The 17,878-nt window shown below is 45.5% G+C and overlaps 1 protein-coding gene across 1 annotated transcript in view; it reads right to left on the bottom strand.

Moving 5' to 3' along the window:
• Positions 1 to 8,353, bottom strand: part of amacr (alpha-methylacyl-CoA racemase) — a 58,136-nt gene extending 49,783 nt beyond the window's left edge. The window contains exons 1-3 of the mRNA XM_064942362.1: positions 8,243 to 8,353; positions 7,583 to 7,840; positions 4,885 to 5,028 (exon numbers count right to left, since the gene is read on the bottom strand). Of these exons, the coding sequence (XP_064798434.1) occupies positions 4,885 to 5,028; positions 7,583 to 7,840; positions 8,243 to 8,324 (484 nt within the window). The 5' untranslated portion in view covers positions 8,325 to 8,353. The remainder of the gene's footprint in view (positions 1 to 4,884; positions 5,029 to 7,582; positions 7,841 to 8,242) is intronic.
• Positions 8,354 to 17,878: the final 9,525 nt, after the last annotated feature.

The following is a 17,878-nucleotide window of genomic DNA, read 5'->3' on the forward strand; positions in this document are numbered from 1 at the left end:
ATTTTCTATGGGGTTGAGATCTGGAGACTGGCTCGGCCACTCCAGGACCTTGAAATGCTTCTTACGAAGCCACTCCTTAGTTGCCCGGGCGGTGTGTTTGGGATCATTGTCATGCTGAAAAACCCAGCCACGTTTCATCTTCAATGCCCTTGCTGATGGAAGGAGGTTTTCACTCAAAATGTCATGATACATGGCCCCATTCATTCTTTCCTTTACACGGATCAGTCGTCCTGGTCCCTTTGCAGAAAAACAGCCCCAAAGCATGATGTTTCCAACCCCATGCTTCACAGTAGGTATGGTGTTCTTTGGATGCGACTCAGCATTCTTTGTCCTCCAAACACGACGAGTTGAGTTTACCAAAAAGTTATTTTGGTTTCATCTGACCATATGACATTCTTCCAATCTTCTTCTGGATCATCCAAATGCTCTCTAGCAAACTTCAGACGGGCCTGGACATGTACTGGCTTAAGCAGGGGGACACGTCTGGCACTGCAGGATTTGAGTCCCTGGCGGCGTAGTGTGTTACTGATGGTAGGCTTTGTTACTTTGGTCCCAGCTCGCTGCAGGTCATTCACTAGGTCCCCCCGTGTGGTTCTGGGATTTTTGCTCACCGTTCTTGTGATCATTTTGACCCCACGGGGTGAGATCTTACAAGGAGCCCCAGATCGAGAGAGATTATCAGTGGTCTTGTATGTCTTCCGTTTCCTAATAATTGCTCCCACAGTTGATTTCTTCAAACCAAGCTGCTTACCTATTGCAGATTCAGTCTTCCCAGCCTGGTGCAGGTCTACAATTTTGTTTCTGGTGTCCTTTGACAGCTCTTTGGTCTTGGCCATAGTGGAGTTTGGAGTGTGACTGTTTGAGGTTGTGGACATGTGTCTTTTATACTGATAACAAGTTCAAACAGGTGCCATTAATACAGGTAACGAGTGGAGGCCCGAGGAGCCTCTTAAAGAAGAAGTTACAGGTCTGTGAGAGCCAGAAATCTTGCTTGTTTGAAGGTGACCAAATACTTATTTTCCACCATAATTTGCAAATAAATTCATTTAAAAAATGTTTTTTAAATATCATACAATATGATTTTCTGGAGATTTTTTTTCTCATTTCATCTGTCATAGTTGAAGTGTACCTATGATGAAAATTACAGGTCTGTCATCTTTTTAAGTGGGAGAACTTGCACAATTGGTGGCTGACTAAATACTTTGCCTCTGTATATTTTGATTTGTTTAACACTTTTTGGTTACTACATGATTCCATGTGTGTTATTTCATTGTTTGTTTTCACTAATATTCTACAATGTAGAAAATAGTACAAATAAAGAAAACCCTTTAAATGAGTAGATGTCCAAATTGACTGGTACTGTACTTCCATTCATTTTGATACCGGGGAACTTCAGACGAGTCTTGTGAGGCGTCCTGGAGCAAAACACCAGTGTTCGAGAGAGCATCTTTCAATAGAGCGGTGATAATAGGCCAAACCGTTCAGACATTTTCATGAGAAGACCGATTTTTGAGATGTCTCATTGTCTGACAAGCACTCCTCTAGCTTTGCCACCTTTCACTACAGATGCAGAAAGGAAATATCGGCGGATTGAGATGCAGCCCATGCAAAAAATATTTTTTTTAATCTTAGACTGATGGGGATTTTTTTATGTTAATTTGATTTCTGCAGGGGCGTGACCATTGTTGGCTAAGGGTTAATAACCTCTCTAGGCTAGGGGGTGGTATTTTCACACCCAGATGAAAAGTGTGCCCAAAGTAAACTGCCTGCTACTCAGGCCCAGAAGCTAGGATATGCATATTATTAGTAGATTTGGATAGAAAACACTGAAGTTTCTAAAACTGTTTGAATGATGTCTGAGTATAACAGAACTTATTTGGCAGGCGAAACCCTGAGGATAAACTAACCAGGATTTTTTTTTAGGTCACTCTTTTCAAATGGGTTTTTAATGAGAGTCTAGATTTCTAAGCACTTGCTTGCAGTTCCTATCACTTCCACTGGATGTCAACAGTCTTTAGAAATTGGTTGATGATTTTCCTTTGAGAAGTGAAGAAGTCAGGTCGTTCAGAACGAGGGTCGAGTGAAGTATACTGTTGTGGTTGGGGTGCGTGATCTGAAAGCTCGCTCCACTTTGTTTTTATCCGCGATTGAACACAGTTTATCCCATCTTAAATTTGATTGAATATTTTTTTACGTAGATAACTAAAGTTGTATTAGGAAAGTTGTTTGAAATGTTTGGACAAAGATTACAGGTAACTTATTGGATATTTTGTAGTTATGTTGCGCAAGTTGGAACCGTTGTTTTTCTGGATCAAACGCGCCAAATAAAATTGACCTTTTGGAGATATAACGATGGAATTAATTAAACAAAAGGACCAATATGGGACATATTGGAGTGCCAACAAAAGAAGATCTTCAAAAGGTAAGGCATGAATTATATCATTATTTCTGAGTTTTGTGTCGCACCTGGCGGGATGAAATATGATTGTCTGTGTTTGATGGGGTGCTATCCTCAGATAATACACTGCTCAAAAAAAATAAAGGGAACACTTAAACAACACAATGTAACTCCAAGTCAATCACACTTCTGTGAAATCAAACTGTCCACTTAGGAAGCAACACTGATTGACAATAAATTTCACATGCGGTTGTGCAAATGGAATAGACAACAGGTGGAAATTATAGGCATTTAGCAAGACACCCCAAATAAAGGAGTGGTTCTGCAGGTGGAGACCACAGACCACTTCTCAGTTCCTATGCTTCCTGGCTGATGTTTTGGTCACTTTTGAATGCTGGCGGTGCTTTCACTCTAGTGGTAGCATGAGACAGAGTCTACAACCCACACAAGTGGCTCAGGTAGTGCAGCTCATCCAGGATGGCACATCAATGTGAGCTGTGGCAAGAAGGTTTGCTGTGTCAGCGTAGTGTCCAGAGCATGGAGGCGCTACCAGGAGAGAGGCCAGTACATCAGGACATGTGGAGGAGGCCGTAGGAGGGCAACAACCCAGCAGCAGGACCGCTACCTCCCTCCGCCTTTGTGCAAGGAGGAGCACTGCCAGAGCCCTGCAAAAAGATATTCAGCAGGCCACAAACGGGCATGTGTCTGCTCAAACGGTCAGAAACAGACTCCATGAGGGTGGTATGAGGGCCCGACGTCCACAGGTGGGGGTTGTGCTTACAGCCCAACACCATGCAGGACGTTTGGCATTTGCCAGAGAACACAAAGATTGGCAAAATTCACCAATGGCGCCCTGTGCTCTTCACAGATGAAAGCAGGTTCACACAGAGCACGTGACAGACGTGACATAGTCTGGAGACGCCGTGAAGAACGTTCTGCTGCCTGCAACATCCTCCAGCATGACCGGTTTGACGGTGGGTCAGTCATGGGGTGGCATTTCTTTGGGGGGCCGCACAGCCCTCCATGTGCTCGCAAGAGGTAGCCTGACTGCCATTAGGTACTGAGATGAGATCCACAGACCTCTAGTGAGACCATATGCTGGTGCGGTTGGCCCTGGGTTCCTCCTAATGCAAGACAATGCTAGGCCTCATGTGGCTGGAGTGTGTCAGCAGTTCCTGCAAGAGGAAGGCATTGATGCTATGGACTGGCCCGCCCGTTCCCCAGACCTGAATCCAATTGAGCACATCTGGGACATCATTTCTCGCTCCATCCACCAACGCCACGTTGCACCACAGACTGTCCAGGAGTTGGCAGATGCTTTAGTCCAGGTCTGGGAGGAGATCCCTCAGGAGACCATTCGCCACCTCATCAGGAGCATGCCCAGGCGTTGTAGGGAGGTCATACAGGCACATGGAGGCCACACACACACACACACAACTGAGCCCCATTTTGACTTGTTTTAAGGACATTACATCAAAGTTGGATCAGCCTGTAGTGTGTTTTCCACTTTAATTTTGAGTGTGACTCCAAATCCAGACCTCCATGGGTTGATAAATTTGATTTCCATTGATAATTTGTGTGATTTTGTTGTCAGCACATTCAACTATGTAAAGAAAAAAGTATTTAATAAGAATATTTCATTCATTCAGATCTAGGATGTGTTATTTTAGTGTTCCCTTTATTTTTTGAGCAGTGTAGTATGGTTTGCTTTCGTGGTACAGCCTTTTTGAAATCTGACACACAATCCTAAGCATAACACTTGTATCTTTCAATATTTATGATAAGTATATCTAATTTGTTTTGGCTCTCTGCAATTTCAAATGGCCGGATGTTATTTGAGACAATGCATTACCAAACATAACGCGCCAATTTAAACTGAGGTTTTTGGACATAAAGAGGGACTTCATTGAACAAAACAAACATTTATTGTGTAACATGTAGTCCTGGGAGTGCCACCAGATGAAGAGCAAAGGTTAGTGAGTAATTTAATCGCTATTTATGACTTTTGTGAGCCATCTCCTTGGCTGGAAAATGTCTTTTTTTGTGGCTAGGTGCTGTCCTAACAATCGCATGGTGTGCTTTCGCCGTAAAGCCTTGGATTAACAAGAGGTTTATCTTTTAAATGGTGTATAATACTTGTATGTTTGAGCAATTTTAATTATGAGATTTCTGTTGTTTGAATGTGGCGCCCTGCAATTTCACTGGCTGTCCCACAAATCCCAGAGGTTAAAGGGAATGTAATAGAACATGGTTTTAAAATGCAATAGGGGTGCACAATTTATATTTACAATATCAAAAGGGATGCAAAAATGGCACTCTACTCGTGCAGCCACAGAGATGGTTGCCATCGAGACCATTCAATAATTGTAGTGCTATCAGTCCTAACTAATATGCCATTGAATAGTGTGTATTTCTAGATCTGATTTTCAACTGAAGCAGTTCCACATCTTATGTCCCGGATGGACGTAATGTCAAGTTGTTTCTACCTGACATGGCGAGGTAGTTGATGTCATGACCAGCAGCCTTGGCATAGGCTCCACTCTGGCCGTAGCCAGTGAGGCGTGCGTAGATCAGACGAGGGTTCTCCTTCAGTAGCTCCTCTGGACCCAGGCCCAGCTTCTCCATAACTCCTACACAGAAAACACACAGTTCAAGGAGAGGAACAGACTTTGCATACCTTCAAATTAGGAATAAAAGTACAGAGGCGTAACAAAGTGTACCATTAGCCAGGCACAGCTTATTCAACACCAAACACTTAAACCACATCCACAGAAACAGAAGACAATGCACCACAAAGCAAATAATACCTGAAGCTTCTTGCAAACCACTAAAGTCTGAGTCATGTAGTTGAGGTTGGTCCAGGGACACTGTCTGGCACGGTCTATTTCTTTCTATAGACCCTGCACTCATGACCATCAGACACATCAAACCAGTGCAAACCCTGGGAAAAATGTCCTTTCAATACAGCCACCAGCTGAATTGATGGAAGTGGGAAAGTACAACTCACATTCAACAGAAATACTACCAAAAATTATTTACAGAAACTTGTTACAAATGAAATCACCAAACTATATTTTGAAAGAGGAAGCAAAGTACTTTAAGCATATGTTGTTCTCATTTCAGGCTCCTCCCATCTCCACTAACTGAATATTTGTTCTGTTAAAAGTGTAAAATTAACAGCTGTACAGAAAGACTAATGTGAAGGACAAATTAGAGGACCTTCATCACACAATTAAAGCCTTTAAATCTGGGAAAACTCCAGGGCTGGATGGCATACCAGTTGAGGTATATCAAACCTTTTTGATGTACTCAAAAGGTCCTTCATTATGATGTTTTAGGCTACCATTTTTATAGGAGTGGCTATCAGACACTAAGCAATGTGTTTTTTTTAATTATACGAGCAAAAAATATTCAATTTTATTTGGAAAGTCAAGCCTGACAAAATTACAATTATATACTGAACAAAAATATAAAAACGCAACAAGTGTTGGTCGCATGTTTCATGAGTTGAAATAAAAGATCCCCGCATTTCTCCTTTGCCAAGATAATCCATCCGACAGGAGTGGCATATCAAGAAGCTGATTAAACAGCATGTTCATTACATAGGGGACAATAGAAGACCCCTCTAAAAATGTACAGTTGTGTCACAAAACACAATGCCAGATATGTCTCAAGTTGAGGGAGCGTGCAATTGGCATGCTGACTGCAGGAACATCCAGAAGAGCAGTTGCCAGAAAATGTAACGTTTTTTTTCCACTACCAACGTTGTTTTAGAGAATTTCGCAGTACGTCCAAGCAGCCTCAGAACCACTGACCATGTATAACCATGCCAGCCCAGGCACTCCACATTCAGCTTCTTCACCTGCGGGATCATCTAAGACCAGCCACCTGGAATGCTGATGAAGCCATCTCAGGCAAGCTCATCTGCGTACTTGTCATCCTCACCATGGTCTTGACCTAACTGCAGTTTGGCGTCGTAACCGACTTCAGTGGGCAAATGCTCACCTTCGATGGCTACTGGTATGCTGGAGAAGTGTGCTCTTCAAGGATGAATCCCGGCTTCAACTGTACCAGGCAGATGACAGACGTCGTGTGAGCGAGCGGTTAATGTTGTGAACAGTGCCCCATGGTGGTGGTGGGGTTATGGTATGGGCAGGCATAAGCTATGGACAGCAAACACAATTGCATTTTATCAATGGCAATTTGAATGCACAGATATTATGCCGAGATCCTGAGGCCCATTGTCATGCCATTCACCTGCTGCCATCACGTCATATTTCAGCATTATAATGCACGGCCCCATGTCGCAAGAATCTGTACACAATTCCTGGAAACTGGAAATGTCCCAGTTCTCCCATGGCCTGTATGTGTCTTCTGCATTTAACCTGAGCAAAGAGCTTAGCCTTTTTTACACCACAGGAGAGAAACTCACATTGTAACCCAGCACAGAAGTAGATCAGATGAGAGCAATTGATTTCACTCTGGTTTTAATTACAGTGTTTAGGAATGGCTGCTTCGACCCATTTAATAGGGAAAACAGTGGACTACATTTTAACTATGATTCTTTTTTTTTAAGGAGGCTTCTTCATGAAAATAAAGAGCTAAGATTGTTCCCTTGATTAGCAAGGAGGAGTCTCATTTTATGAATTGATGGTACAATTTCTGATACTATACTTTGGAATGTATCCCAAGTGCACTGCACACTTGGAAGATGTCCCTCCGAATCCATTTTGATTTCTGAGCTGAAAATAAAATGCACTGGTCTACACATTGCGGTCTATGGATAAACCAATGTGTCAAAAGGCTTATAGTTCCATCACATTTCACTTTTACGTGTGTTCTGGGCAGAATACATGTGGGAACAATCAAACTGTGTATGGGAATCCTTTCCTTATTTATGACTTGGCCAACACCAGCTGGTGCATACAAATGCATTTTCTTACACTGTATAGTACATCCACTCCCAATCAGGCCGTGGTGGACATGTAATGTCGCTCTCTTCATTTAGTAAATGGTTGATACCTTTAACCCCGACTCTCATCTCTTATCACCTGTCAATAATTGACCACGTTTCTATAGAATAAAGTGGCATTCAATAACCCCATATATCTAGTCTTTAAGGGGGCATTTTCACAATTCAGTAACTGAAATATTCAAAGATGGCCAAATATGAACATATCTGACCTTTGCGGAAGGGCTCAAGGACTACATCTGATTGAATGCAGAGTCTTTTCAGCACAGCTACTCCCTCTGGGCTCTTCAGGTTGATTGCCACCGAGCGCTTGCCTCGAGCCTGCGTGTCCATTGCCATTGCAACCTTGGTCCGGTCCACTCGGATCACCTTGGCGCCAAAGTCAGCCAGAATCATGCCGCAAAAGGGCGCTGGGGCCAGGCCCGCAAGTTCGATGACACGCACACCAGCAAGCGCCATGAATGGAACCGCTGTTGAAAGATGGGTGTTCTAATGTATTGTATGTGATGTAATGAACATGCTATTCAGTGTGACAGTGTGCGGTTAGCCTATCATAACAATTAAATCATTTGAACACCTTTATTAACTATATATATTATTTACATTTTGTTACATACTACTGTGCAGTCAATATAGGTTGATAAAGGGTTTTGTACAATATAAATCTATTCAATGACTGCCGCGGGCAACTTACAATGAATATGGGTCATAGTTCACATGGCAGGGTTACTTCCATCACTATCAAGGCTAAGTTCTCTTTTGGCATGCTATGTAGATAAATAGCGAACACGCAGTACATGTGCCAGTGTTTGAAGTATTAAATTATAGTGTTTGGGCATAACTCTATTTCATAGAAACTCAGAAACACCTACCTTTGCTGGACAACAACAAAACCCAACCAAATATTTCTGACGACGGGTACTTCCTGGTGACGTCCAACTCCTGGTGGTGCATGGGAATTGACGTCTTTAAATAATCACGAAGCGTGGAGAACTCGTATTGGACAGTCATTTGTGGAGAATAGAAGGCATTGCATCAGCGTCTATTTGTAGGTACTAACGGAGGCCATAGTCTGATTAATCCAGCTGTAAATACACAATTAATTGGTATACAACATGAAACGAATGCTTGCAAAATCGTGTAAATGTTCCTTACAAACCAGAACGTTGAATACAATTACATTTGAACTTACTTTACCGGTATGCTGTGCGGTTTGTCCTTCAGCTGACATTTGGGACAAAATATCCACAAGAATGTATTGTTTATCCAAAGAGGAAGAGGCGAAGCGAGAGGTTGTACTGTCGAATTTGGTCAACAACATTTTTAATTGCTCAATCGCTATTTGGGGCTTATTTGATCGAATAGGCGTTTTGTAATAATTAGGTTATTACAAATCCACTGATATAAGTGGACAAAATTGGCATTTCGGCAACTTTGAAAAAAACAACAACTTTACATCAGAGTTGTGCCTATTGTCGTAGAGATAGATAGAGGACTCATCGTGGATACATTTTAGCACCGCCATTGAGACAGGGCTGACAACTTTTGAAGAAAGCTTGGAGTGACTGGGGGTCTTCCCCCAGTAAAATGTTACGGTTTTAAAGCTAATTTCCTGCCATTGTATGTATTTTGACATGGCTTAGGCCTATTACCATGGTGTAAAATAAAACAAATACAAAACACAGGTCAGGCATATTCAGCATGTTTTGAACAATAAATCAACACTCAAAATGTGAAAATTTTGTTACCTTGGGGGATGAAATTTTAAGTATGCTAATATTTTTTAAACTAATTTTTGGGGTGGTTTGACACTTTATTCAGACAGTAATAACATGAGATGGGGAGACAGGCAAATGGAAGAAACAGTGGGAAGGTTGGAAGTAGGGACTGATCTCTGTTCTCAGGTGGAAAGCTGAAGTGTTAGTACTAAACCTGGCTCTGCACAGGAAATACGACTATTAATGGTTGATGGCAGTGGACTGCTTTCAAGGTAAGGACAAAAACATTTTGGATTTTGTCATTTGAAATAGGGCTGGAAGAAAATCTTGCTTGCTCTACAGGAGGGTTGGCCACCCCTGATCAATGTTTCCCAAGCGCTTGGTGTTTGAAAATGTTCTTGTTATAAGAATACTTTTTTCTCAAAATCATCCAGCCTTCAAGAATAATCGAATGAATATCAATATTCAGGTGGTTTATGCCTACTAGTTGAAGATCCTTGCAATCATCTTACTCTACATAGACAAAATATTATGTGTTTATGAGTTGTGAGTCCTCCTACCTATCTCTGCCTAGCTTGTGCACAATTTAAAATTAAATTAAATGTACACCTACCACGCTGCACCTTGGTCTTCATTTAACGACGGACGTTACAGAAGATCTCACCACCAACAGACCAAGCAGCGTGGTCAGGAGGACTGGACCTGGGAGGAAATCCTGGACAAGGGCCAGGGAGTATCACCATCCGAAGGAGCAGATGGAGGCAGTGAAAGTGGAACGGCGACGTTACGAGGAGTTAAACCAACAAAGCAAGCACGAGAGGCAGCCCCCCCCAAAACATTGGGGTGGGGCACACGGGGAGATTGGCGGAGTCAGGGTTCAGACCTGAGCCAACTCCCCGTGCTTACCGTGGGGAGCGAGTGACCGGTAAAGCACCGTGTTATCCGGTTCTGCGCACCATGCCTTCAGTGCGCATCCACAGCCCGGTGCGCTCTGTGCAAGCTACCCGCAGTTGCCATGCTAGAGTGGGCATTTAGCCAGGACGGATTGTGCCGGTGTAACAGTATAACTTTAGACCGTCCCCTCGCTCATACCCGGGCGCGAACCAGGGACACTCTGCACACATCAACAACAGTCACCCACAAAGCATCGTTACCCATCGCTCCACAAAAGCAGCGGCCCTTGCAGAGCAAGGGGAACCACTACTTCAAGGTCTCAGAGCAAGTGACGTCACCGATTGAAACACTATTTAGCGCGCACCACCGCTAACTAGCTAGCCGTTTCACATCCGTTACACTGGCTCAGCGCTCCTGGCCTCCGGTGCGTCTCTTCGGCCCAGGATATCCTGCGCCAGCTCTATGCACGGTATCCCACAGTTCGCCAGCACTCGCCAACCCAGTGCGGCCTGTGCCAGCTCCCCGCACTTGCCATGCTACAGGGGGGATTCAGCCAGGACACGTTGTGCCAGCTCTACACTCCAGACTTCCAGTGCACCTCCACGGCCCAGTATATCCTGTGCCGGCACTACGCACTATGACTCCAGTGCGCCTTCATAGCCCAGTGCGTCCAGTGCCAGCTCTCCACACTCACTGAGCTAAAGTGGGTATCCAGCCAGGACGCGTTGTGGCAGCTCCACGCACCAGGCTTCCAATACGTCTCCTCAGTCCGGTGAGACCTGTTCCGGCTCCACGTACGAAGCCTCCAGTGATGATCCATGGCCCGGAGCCTGTAGTGATGATCCATGGCACGAAGCCTCCTGTGCTAATCCATGGCCCGGAGCCTCCAGTGAGGATCCATGGCATGAAGCCTCCAGTGAAGATCCATGGCCCGGAGCCTGTAGTGGTAATCCATGGCACGAAGCCACCAGTGGTGATCCATGGCCCGGAGCCTGTATTGATGATCCATGGTAAGGAGCCTGCAGCGACGGTCCCCAGTCCGTAGCCTGCAACGTTGATCTGCAGTCCGTAGCCTCGGCAGTGGTTCCCGGTTCAGAGCCTCCGGTGACGATCCACAGTCCAGTTCCACAGAATCGGTGGGATCAGCTTAGGGAGCGGGGTCTACGTCCCGAACCGGAGCCGCCACCGAGGGTAGATGCCCACCCGGACTCTCCCCTATAGGTTCAGGTTTGCGACCGGGAGTCCTCACCTTTGGGGGGGGGGGGTACTGTCACGCCCTGACCTTAGAGGTCCTTTAAAATCTCTATTTGGTAGGTTAGGGTGTGACTAGGGTGGGAAATCTATGTTTATATTTCTTTGTTGGCCGAGTATGGTTCCCAATCAGAGGCAGCTGTCTATCGTTGTCTCTGATTGGGGATCATACTTAGGCAGCCTTTTTTCCCACCTTCTGTTGTGGGATCTTGTCTTTGTGTGTTGCACTCCCAGCTTTACGTTCGTTGAGTTGTTTATTGTTTTTTTAAATTAAAGAAAATGTATGCCTACCACGCTGCACCTTGGTCTTCATTTAACGACGGACGTTAAATATCCAATGCTTATTTGTATGAGTTATTTAAAACTGTCCATGGGTGGCTTCAACAATACATAGCCTCATTTAATTCATTTTCAAAGACACAAATAGGCATATCAGATTTAAAATATGTGATTACACTGGCAAAATTGGGAAGAAGTGGAATAATAGAAGTGTGGGGAATAACAGTAGTGTTCTTGGTATAAGCACAGTAATTACCCTATATTTTAGCCCACTGTTAAGAATGAGAATTGTTCCACTGATTAGGCTAAATAAAGTAAATAGATAATAAAATCTCCCGAAGACAAGTTGACATACATTTTCCCCTATACCATAACCAAATTATTTTAATATTTATCTTCCCCGCTCCCCCTCCCTGGCGCTCGAAGGCGCAAGCCTCCCCAGCATTACACACTCCTGCCACCATCATTACTCACACCTGCCTTCCCCCTGTCACGCGCATCAGTGATTATTGGACTCACCCGGACTCAATCATCTCTGTCATTATCTCCCCTATATCTGTCTGGTTCCCTGCTCTGTTCCATACTTCAGCATTGTCATATGTCCTTGTATACTCGTGTGCTGACACTTCCTGTCTTGTTTCATGTCTGTTCCTGATTAAATGTTTGACTCCCTGTACCCGTTTCTCATCTCTGGCATAGGTCCTTATACCCCTCTAGAATCAAATGTACACTTTTGGGTTCACAATCTGTTTGACAAAATTACTTTTGCGGTTACTCGTCAGGTTACCCTACCAAACTTCCCTGATAAAACATACTGTAGGTCTGTCTGATGCCTTTTCATTGTCACAGCCTAAATGCCAATCACCAAACGAGGGGACTAATGCAAGTGTGGATTAAATCGACTGGTGTACATGCTGTCAAAAGCCTGTATTCTGCAATAGGGACGGGAGTAACATCAACCTAATTTTGTTGGCAACATTGTACATAATACAGCGCTACCATGCTGCACTTTTTACAGTTTTATAACTCAGCAGAGAGTTCTCTCTCTCCATTCAGCTCCACTCTAATCTTGAGGGGTGTTTCTTGAAAATGTCTTATGCTTCAATGTAACGCGGTTCACAGTGCTGTGGCAGGACAGGACAATGATAGAGGTTTCCGCTCGTGATGTTAAATTGCAGGTTCAGATGCTCCGATTTCAAAACGATTTGGAGCACAGTTGAAAATGCAACGTACTGACTATACAATGGACTAGATATAAGAGGTGTGGCGTGTGAGCGTCAGAAGATAATCAAATGTCTCATGGCCAATGCATGAGAGTTGGCAGCTCTGGTGAGGGCGTCCACCATTTTAAAGTAGTCAACTGGGTGAGGATTCCTGTTGGTAGCAATCAGCCAATGAAGAAGAAAATTGACTACTTTAAAATGGAGATAGTTTCAATGTTGCTGCTTAAGCTGTCACAGATGCTATAATTGAGCCACACAGTGGACACATCATAATACCCATAAAACCTAGAGGTCAAACAAGGAAATGGTTCCAATACTTTTTCCAACATTCATGTTATTCACTCTGGATTTGAGAAACACTTCAAATAAGGGCTGTGTTTTGTGTAGGCTTACCCTGTGGTTACGTTTTGATAACCGTGTAAATCTCTCTCTGAAAAAGTGACTTTTCAATATATTCAATATCAATATATTCAGCTCTATTTACTCTCAGATTCGAACATGCTAATCAGCAACAAAGTAGACTTCATGCGAGACTACAAATCCATGCAAGTTCCAGCCATCTCTAGCTGACACCTTTGCTGTCAACTAGCTAGCTACCTTGATCCAAAACGAAAGATACACTGAGTATACCAAACATTTGGAACACCTTCCCCACCCTAGCTTTCACCTGGATTAACCGGATCATTCTATGTCATGCAAAGAGCAGGTGTTCTTAATGTTTTATATACTCAGTGTATATTGAAAATGTTAATTTACTGATCCAAATTTTGTTTAACTAATATTTGTCTTATGTATTTGGTCTTGCACAGAATAATATCCTAGAAGCAGTCAGATACTGTATTTATAATGTGCAATGAATACTAGGCTATTTTTTTTGCAACAAAGCTATATAGCCAGCTAGCTACCTAGATGATGTTAGCGACATACGCTTATTTTACCAGATCCTATTTAGCCGGTGGAGGTCTTTATTTAATCCCTTATAATTTCTGGCAAGTCTATGAACAAGGTGAAATCTATTTCAATTCATGGTGTCAGAATGCACTGCTGTATGAAAGCAATTCAGAACTAACTTGTTGACATGTTCTGTTGCAGATTCAAAGCCAGATTAAGTCATTGCAGAATGTATCCATAATCATGAATGAACAAGTGAAGAGTACCATTTGAACCTGTCACGTTCTGACCTTTATTTCCTTTGTTTTGTCGTTATTTAGTATGGTTAGGGCGTGAGTTGGGGTGGGCAGTCTGTTTGTTTTTCTATGATTTTGGGATTTCTATGTTTCGGCCGAGTATGGTTCTCAATCAGAGGCAGGTGTCATTAGTTGTCTCTGTGTTATGAACTTGAGTGAAGACCCAAAAGCGGTTTTAACAGAAAACAGAGTTCTTTAATGAAAATACAGGAATGGCATAAATCCTCTTCCAACGTTGTCAGCGGAACAAAAAGAACGTTAGTATAGTGCAGGATGCTCCTGCCAGGCAGACTCCGACAGGACAGGACAAGGTGGAAGCAAACGAGACGACAGCTTGCTTCTGGCATCAAAAAACACAAACAAGAATCAGACACTGAAAGTAGCAGGGACAGAGAGAGAAATAGAGACCTAATCAGAGGGGGAAGAGAGAACAGGTGGGGAAGAGTGAAAGAGCTAGTTAGGGCAGATGTAGAACAGCTGAGGAATGAGAGACAGAGAAGGTAACCTAAAAAGACCAGCAGAGAGAGAGTGAAGAGAAAGGACAGGAACAGACATAACAAGACATGACAGTACCCCCCCACACTCACCGAGCGCCTCCTGGCGCACTCGAGGAGGAAACCTGGCGGCAACGGAGGAAATCATCGATCAGCGAACGGTCCAGCACGTCCCGAGAGGGAACCCAACTCCTCTCCTCAGGACCGTACCCCTCCCAATCCACTAGGTACTGATGACCACGGCCCCGAGGGCGCATGTCCAAAATCTTACGAACCCTGTAGATGGGTGCGCCCTCGACAAGGATGGGGGGAGGGACGAGCGGGGGCGCGAAGAACGGGCTTAACACAGGAGACATGGAAGACCGGGTGAACGCGACGAAGATAGCGCGGAGAAGAAGTCGCACTGCGACAGGATTAATGACCTGGGAAATACGGAACGGACCAATGAACCGCGGGGCCAACTTGCGAGAAGCTGTCTTAAGGGGAAGGTTCTGAGTGGAGAGCCATACTCTCTGACCGCAACAATATCTAGGACTCTTGGTCCTACGCTTGTTAGCGGCCCTCACAGTCTGCGCCCTATTACGGCAAAGTGCCGACCTGACCCCCTTCCAGGTGCGCTCGCAACGCTGGACAAAAGCCTGAGCGGAGGGGACGCAGGACTCGGCGAGCTGAGATGAGAACAGCGGAGGCTGGTACCCGAGGCTACACTGAAAAGGGGATAGACCGGTAGCAGACGAGGGAAGCGAGTTGTGGGCGTACTCTGCCCAGGGGAGCTGTTCTGACCAAGACGCAGGGTTACGAAAAGAAAGACTGCGTAAAATGCGACCAACAGTCTGATTGGCCCGTTCGGCTTGACCGTTAGACTGGGGATGAAAGCCGGACGAGAGACTGACGGAAGCCCCAATCAAACGGCAAAACTCCCTCCAAAATTGAGACGTGAACTGCGGGCCTCTGTCGGAAACGACGTCAGACGGAAGGCCATGAATTCGGAAAACATTCTCGATAATGATCTGAGCCGTCTCCTTAGCAGAAGGGAGCTTATCGAGAGGAATGAAATGAGCCGCCTTAGAGAATCTATCGACAACCGTAAGAATAACTGTCTTCCCCGCTGATGAAGGCAGTCCGGTGATAAAATCTAAAGCGATGTGAGACCACGGTCGAGAGGGAATGGGAAGCGGTCTGAGACGGCCGGCAGGAGGAGAGTTCCCAGATTTAGTCTGCGCACAGACCGAACAAGCGGCGACAAATCGACGCGCGTCACGTTCCCGAGTGGGCCACCAGAAACGCTGGCGAATGGAAGCGAGCGTACCCCGAACGCCGGGGTGGCCGGCTAACTTGGCAGAGTGGGCCCACTGAAGAACGGCCGGACGAGTAGGAACGGGAACGAACAGAAGGTTCCTAGGACAAGCTCGCGGCGACGGAGTGTGAGCGAGTGCTTGCTTTACCTGCCTCTCAATTCCCCAGACAGTCAACCCGACAACACGCCCCTCAGGGAGAATCCCATCGGGGTCGGTGGAGACCTCAGAAGAACTGAAGAGACGAGATAAAGCATCAGGTTTGGTGTTTTTGAGCCCGGACGATAAGAAATAACAAACTCGAAACGAGCGAAAAACAGAGCCCAACGAGCCTGACGCGCATTAAGTCGTTTGGCTGAACGGATGTACTCAAGGTTCCTATGGTCAGTCCAAACGACAAAAGGAACGGTCGCCCCCTCCAACCACTGTCGCCATTCGCCTAGGGCTAAGCGGATGGCGAGCAGTTCGCGATTACCAACATCATAGTTACGTTCTGACGGCGATGAGAGAAAAACGCGCAAGGATGGACCTTGCCGTCAGAGAGAGAGCGCTGAGAAAGAATGGCTCCCACGCCCACCTCTGACGCGTCAACCTCAACAACAAACTGTCTAGAGATGTCAGGTGTAACAAGAATAGGTGCGGATGTAAAACGATTCTTAAGAAGATCAAAAGCTCCCTGGGCGGAAACGGACCACTTAAAGCACGTCTTAACAGAAGTAAGGGCTGTGAGAGGAGCTGCCACCTGACCGAAATTACGGATGAAACGACGGTAGAAATTAGCGAAGCCCAGAAAGCGCTGCAGCTCGACGCGTGACTTAGGAACGGGCCAATCAATGACAGCCTGGACCTTAGCGGGATCCATCTTAATGCCCTCAGCGGAAATAACGGAACCGAGAAAAGGGACAGAGGCGGCATGAAAAGTGCACTTCTCAGCCTTCACATAAAGACAGTTCTCCAAAAGGCGCTGGAGGACGCGTCGCACGTGCTGAACATGAATCGAGAGAGACGGTGAAAAAATCAGGATATCGTCCATGTAAACGAAAACAAAAATGTTCAGCATGTCTCTCAGGACGTCGTTAACTAGTGCCTGAAAGACAGCTGGAGCGTTAACGAGGCCGAAAGGAAGAACCCGGTATTCAAAGTGCCCTAACGGAGTGTTAAACGCCGTCTTCCACTCGTCCCCCTCCCTGATGCGCACGAGATGGTAGGCGTTACGAAGGTCCAATTTGGTGAAAAACCTGGCTCCCTGCAGGATCTCGAAGGCTGAAGACATAAGAGGAAGCGGATAACGATTCTTAACTGTTATGTCATTCAGCCCTCGATAATCCACGCATGGGCGCAGGGACCCGTCCTTCTTCTGAACAAAAAAAAACCCCGCTCCGGCGGGGGAGGAGGAGGAGACTATGGTACCGGCGTCGAGCGAAACCGACAAATAATCCTCGAGAGCCTTACGTTCGGGAGCCGACAGAGAGTATAATCTACCCCGGGGGAGTAGTTCCCGGAAGGAGATCAATACTACAGTCATACGACCGGTGTGGAGGGAGAGAAGTGGCCTTGGAACGACTGAACACCGTGCGCAGATCGTGATACTCCTCCGGCACCCCTGTCAAATCGCCAGGCTCCTCCTGTGAAGAAGAGACAGAGGAAACAGGAGGGATAGCAGACATTAAACAGGTTACATGACAAGAAACATTCCAGGATAGGATAGTATTACTAGACCAATTAATAGAAGGGTTATGGCGCACTAGCCAGGGATGACCCAAAACAACAGGTGTAAAAGGTGAACGAAAAATTAAAAAAAAGAAATGGTTTCGCTATGATTACCAGAGACAGTGAGGGTTAAAGGCAGCGTCTCACGCTGAATCTTGGGGAGAGAACTACCATCTAAAGCGAACAAGGCCCTGGGCTCCCTAACTGTCTGAGAGGAATGTCATGCTCCCGAGCCCAGGTCTCGTCCATAAAACAGCCCTCCGCCCCAGAGTCTATCAAGGCACTGCAGGAAGCAGATGAACCGGGCCAGCGGAGATGGACCGGAAAGGTAGTGCGTGATCCAGAAGGAGAGGCCTGAGTAGTTGCGCTCACCAGTAGCCCTCCTCTTACTGATGAGCTCTGGCTTTTACTGGACATGAGGTGACAAAATGACCAGCGGAGCCGCAGTAGAGACAGA

This window comes from Oncorhynchus masou, chromosome 28 (assembly GCF_036934945.1).
Source record: "Oncorhynchus masou masou isolate Uvic2021 chromosome 28, UVic_Omas_1.1, whole genome shotgun sequence".
NCBI lineage: Eukaryota > Metazoa > Chordata > Actinopteri > Salmoniformes > Salmonidae > Oncorhynchus > Oncorhynchus masou.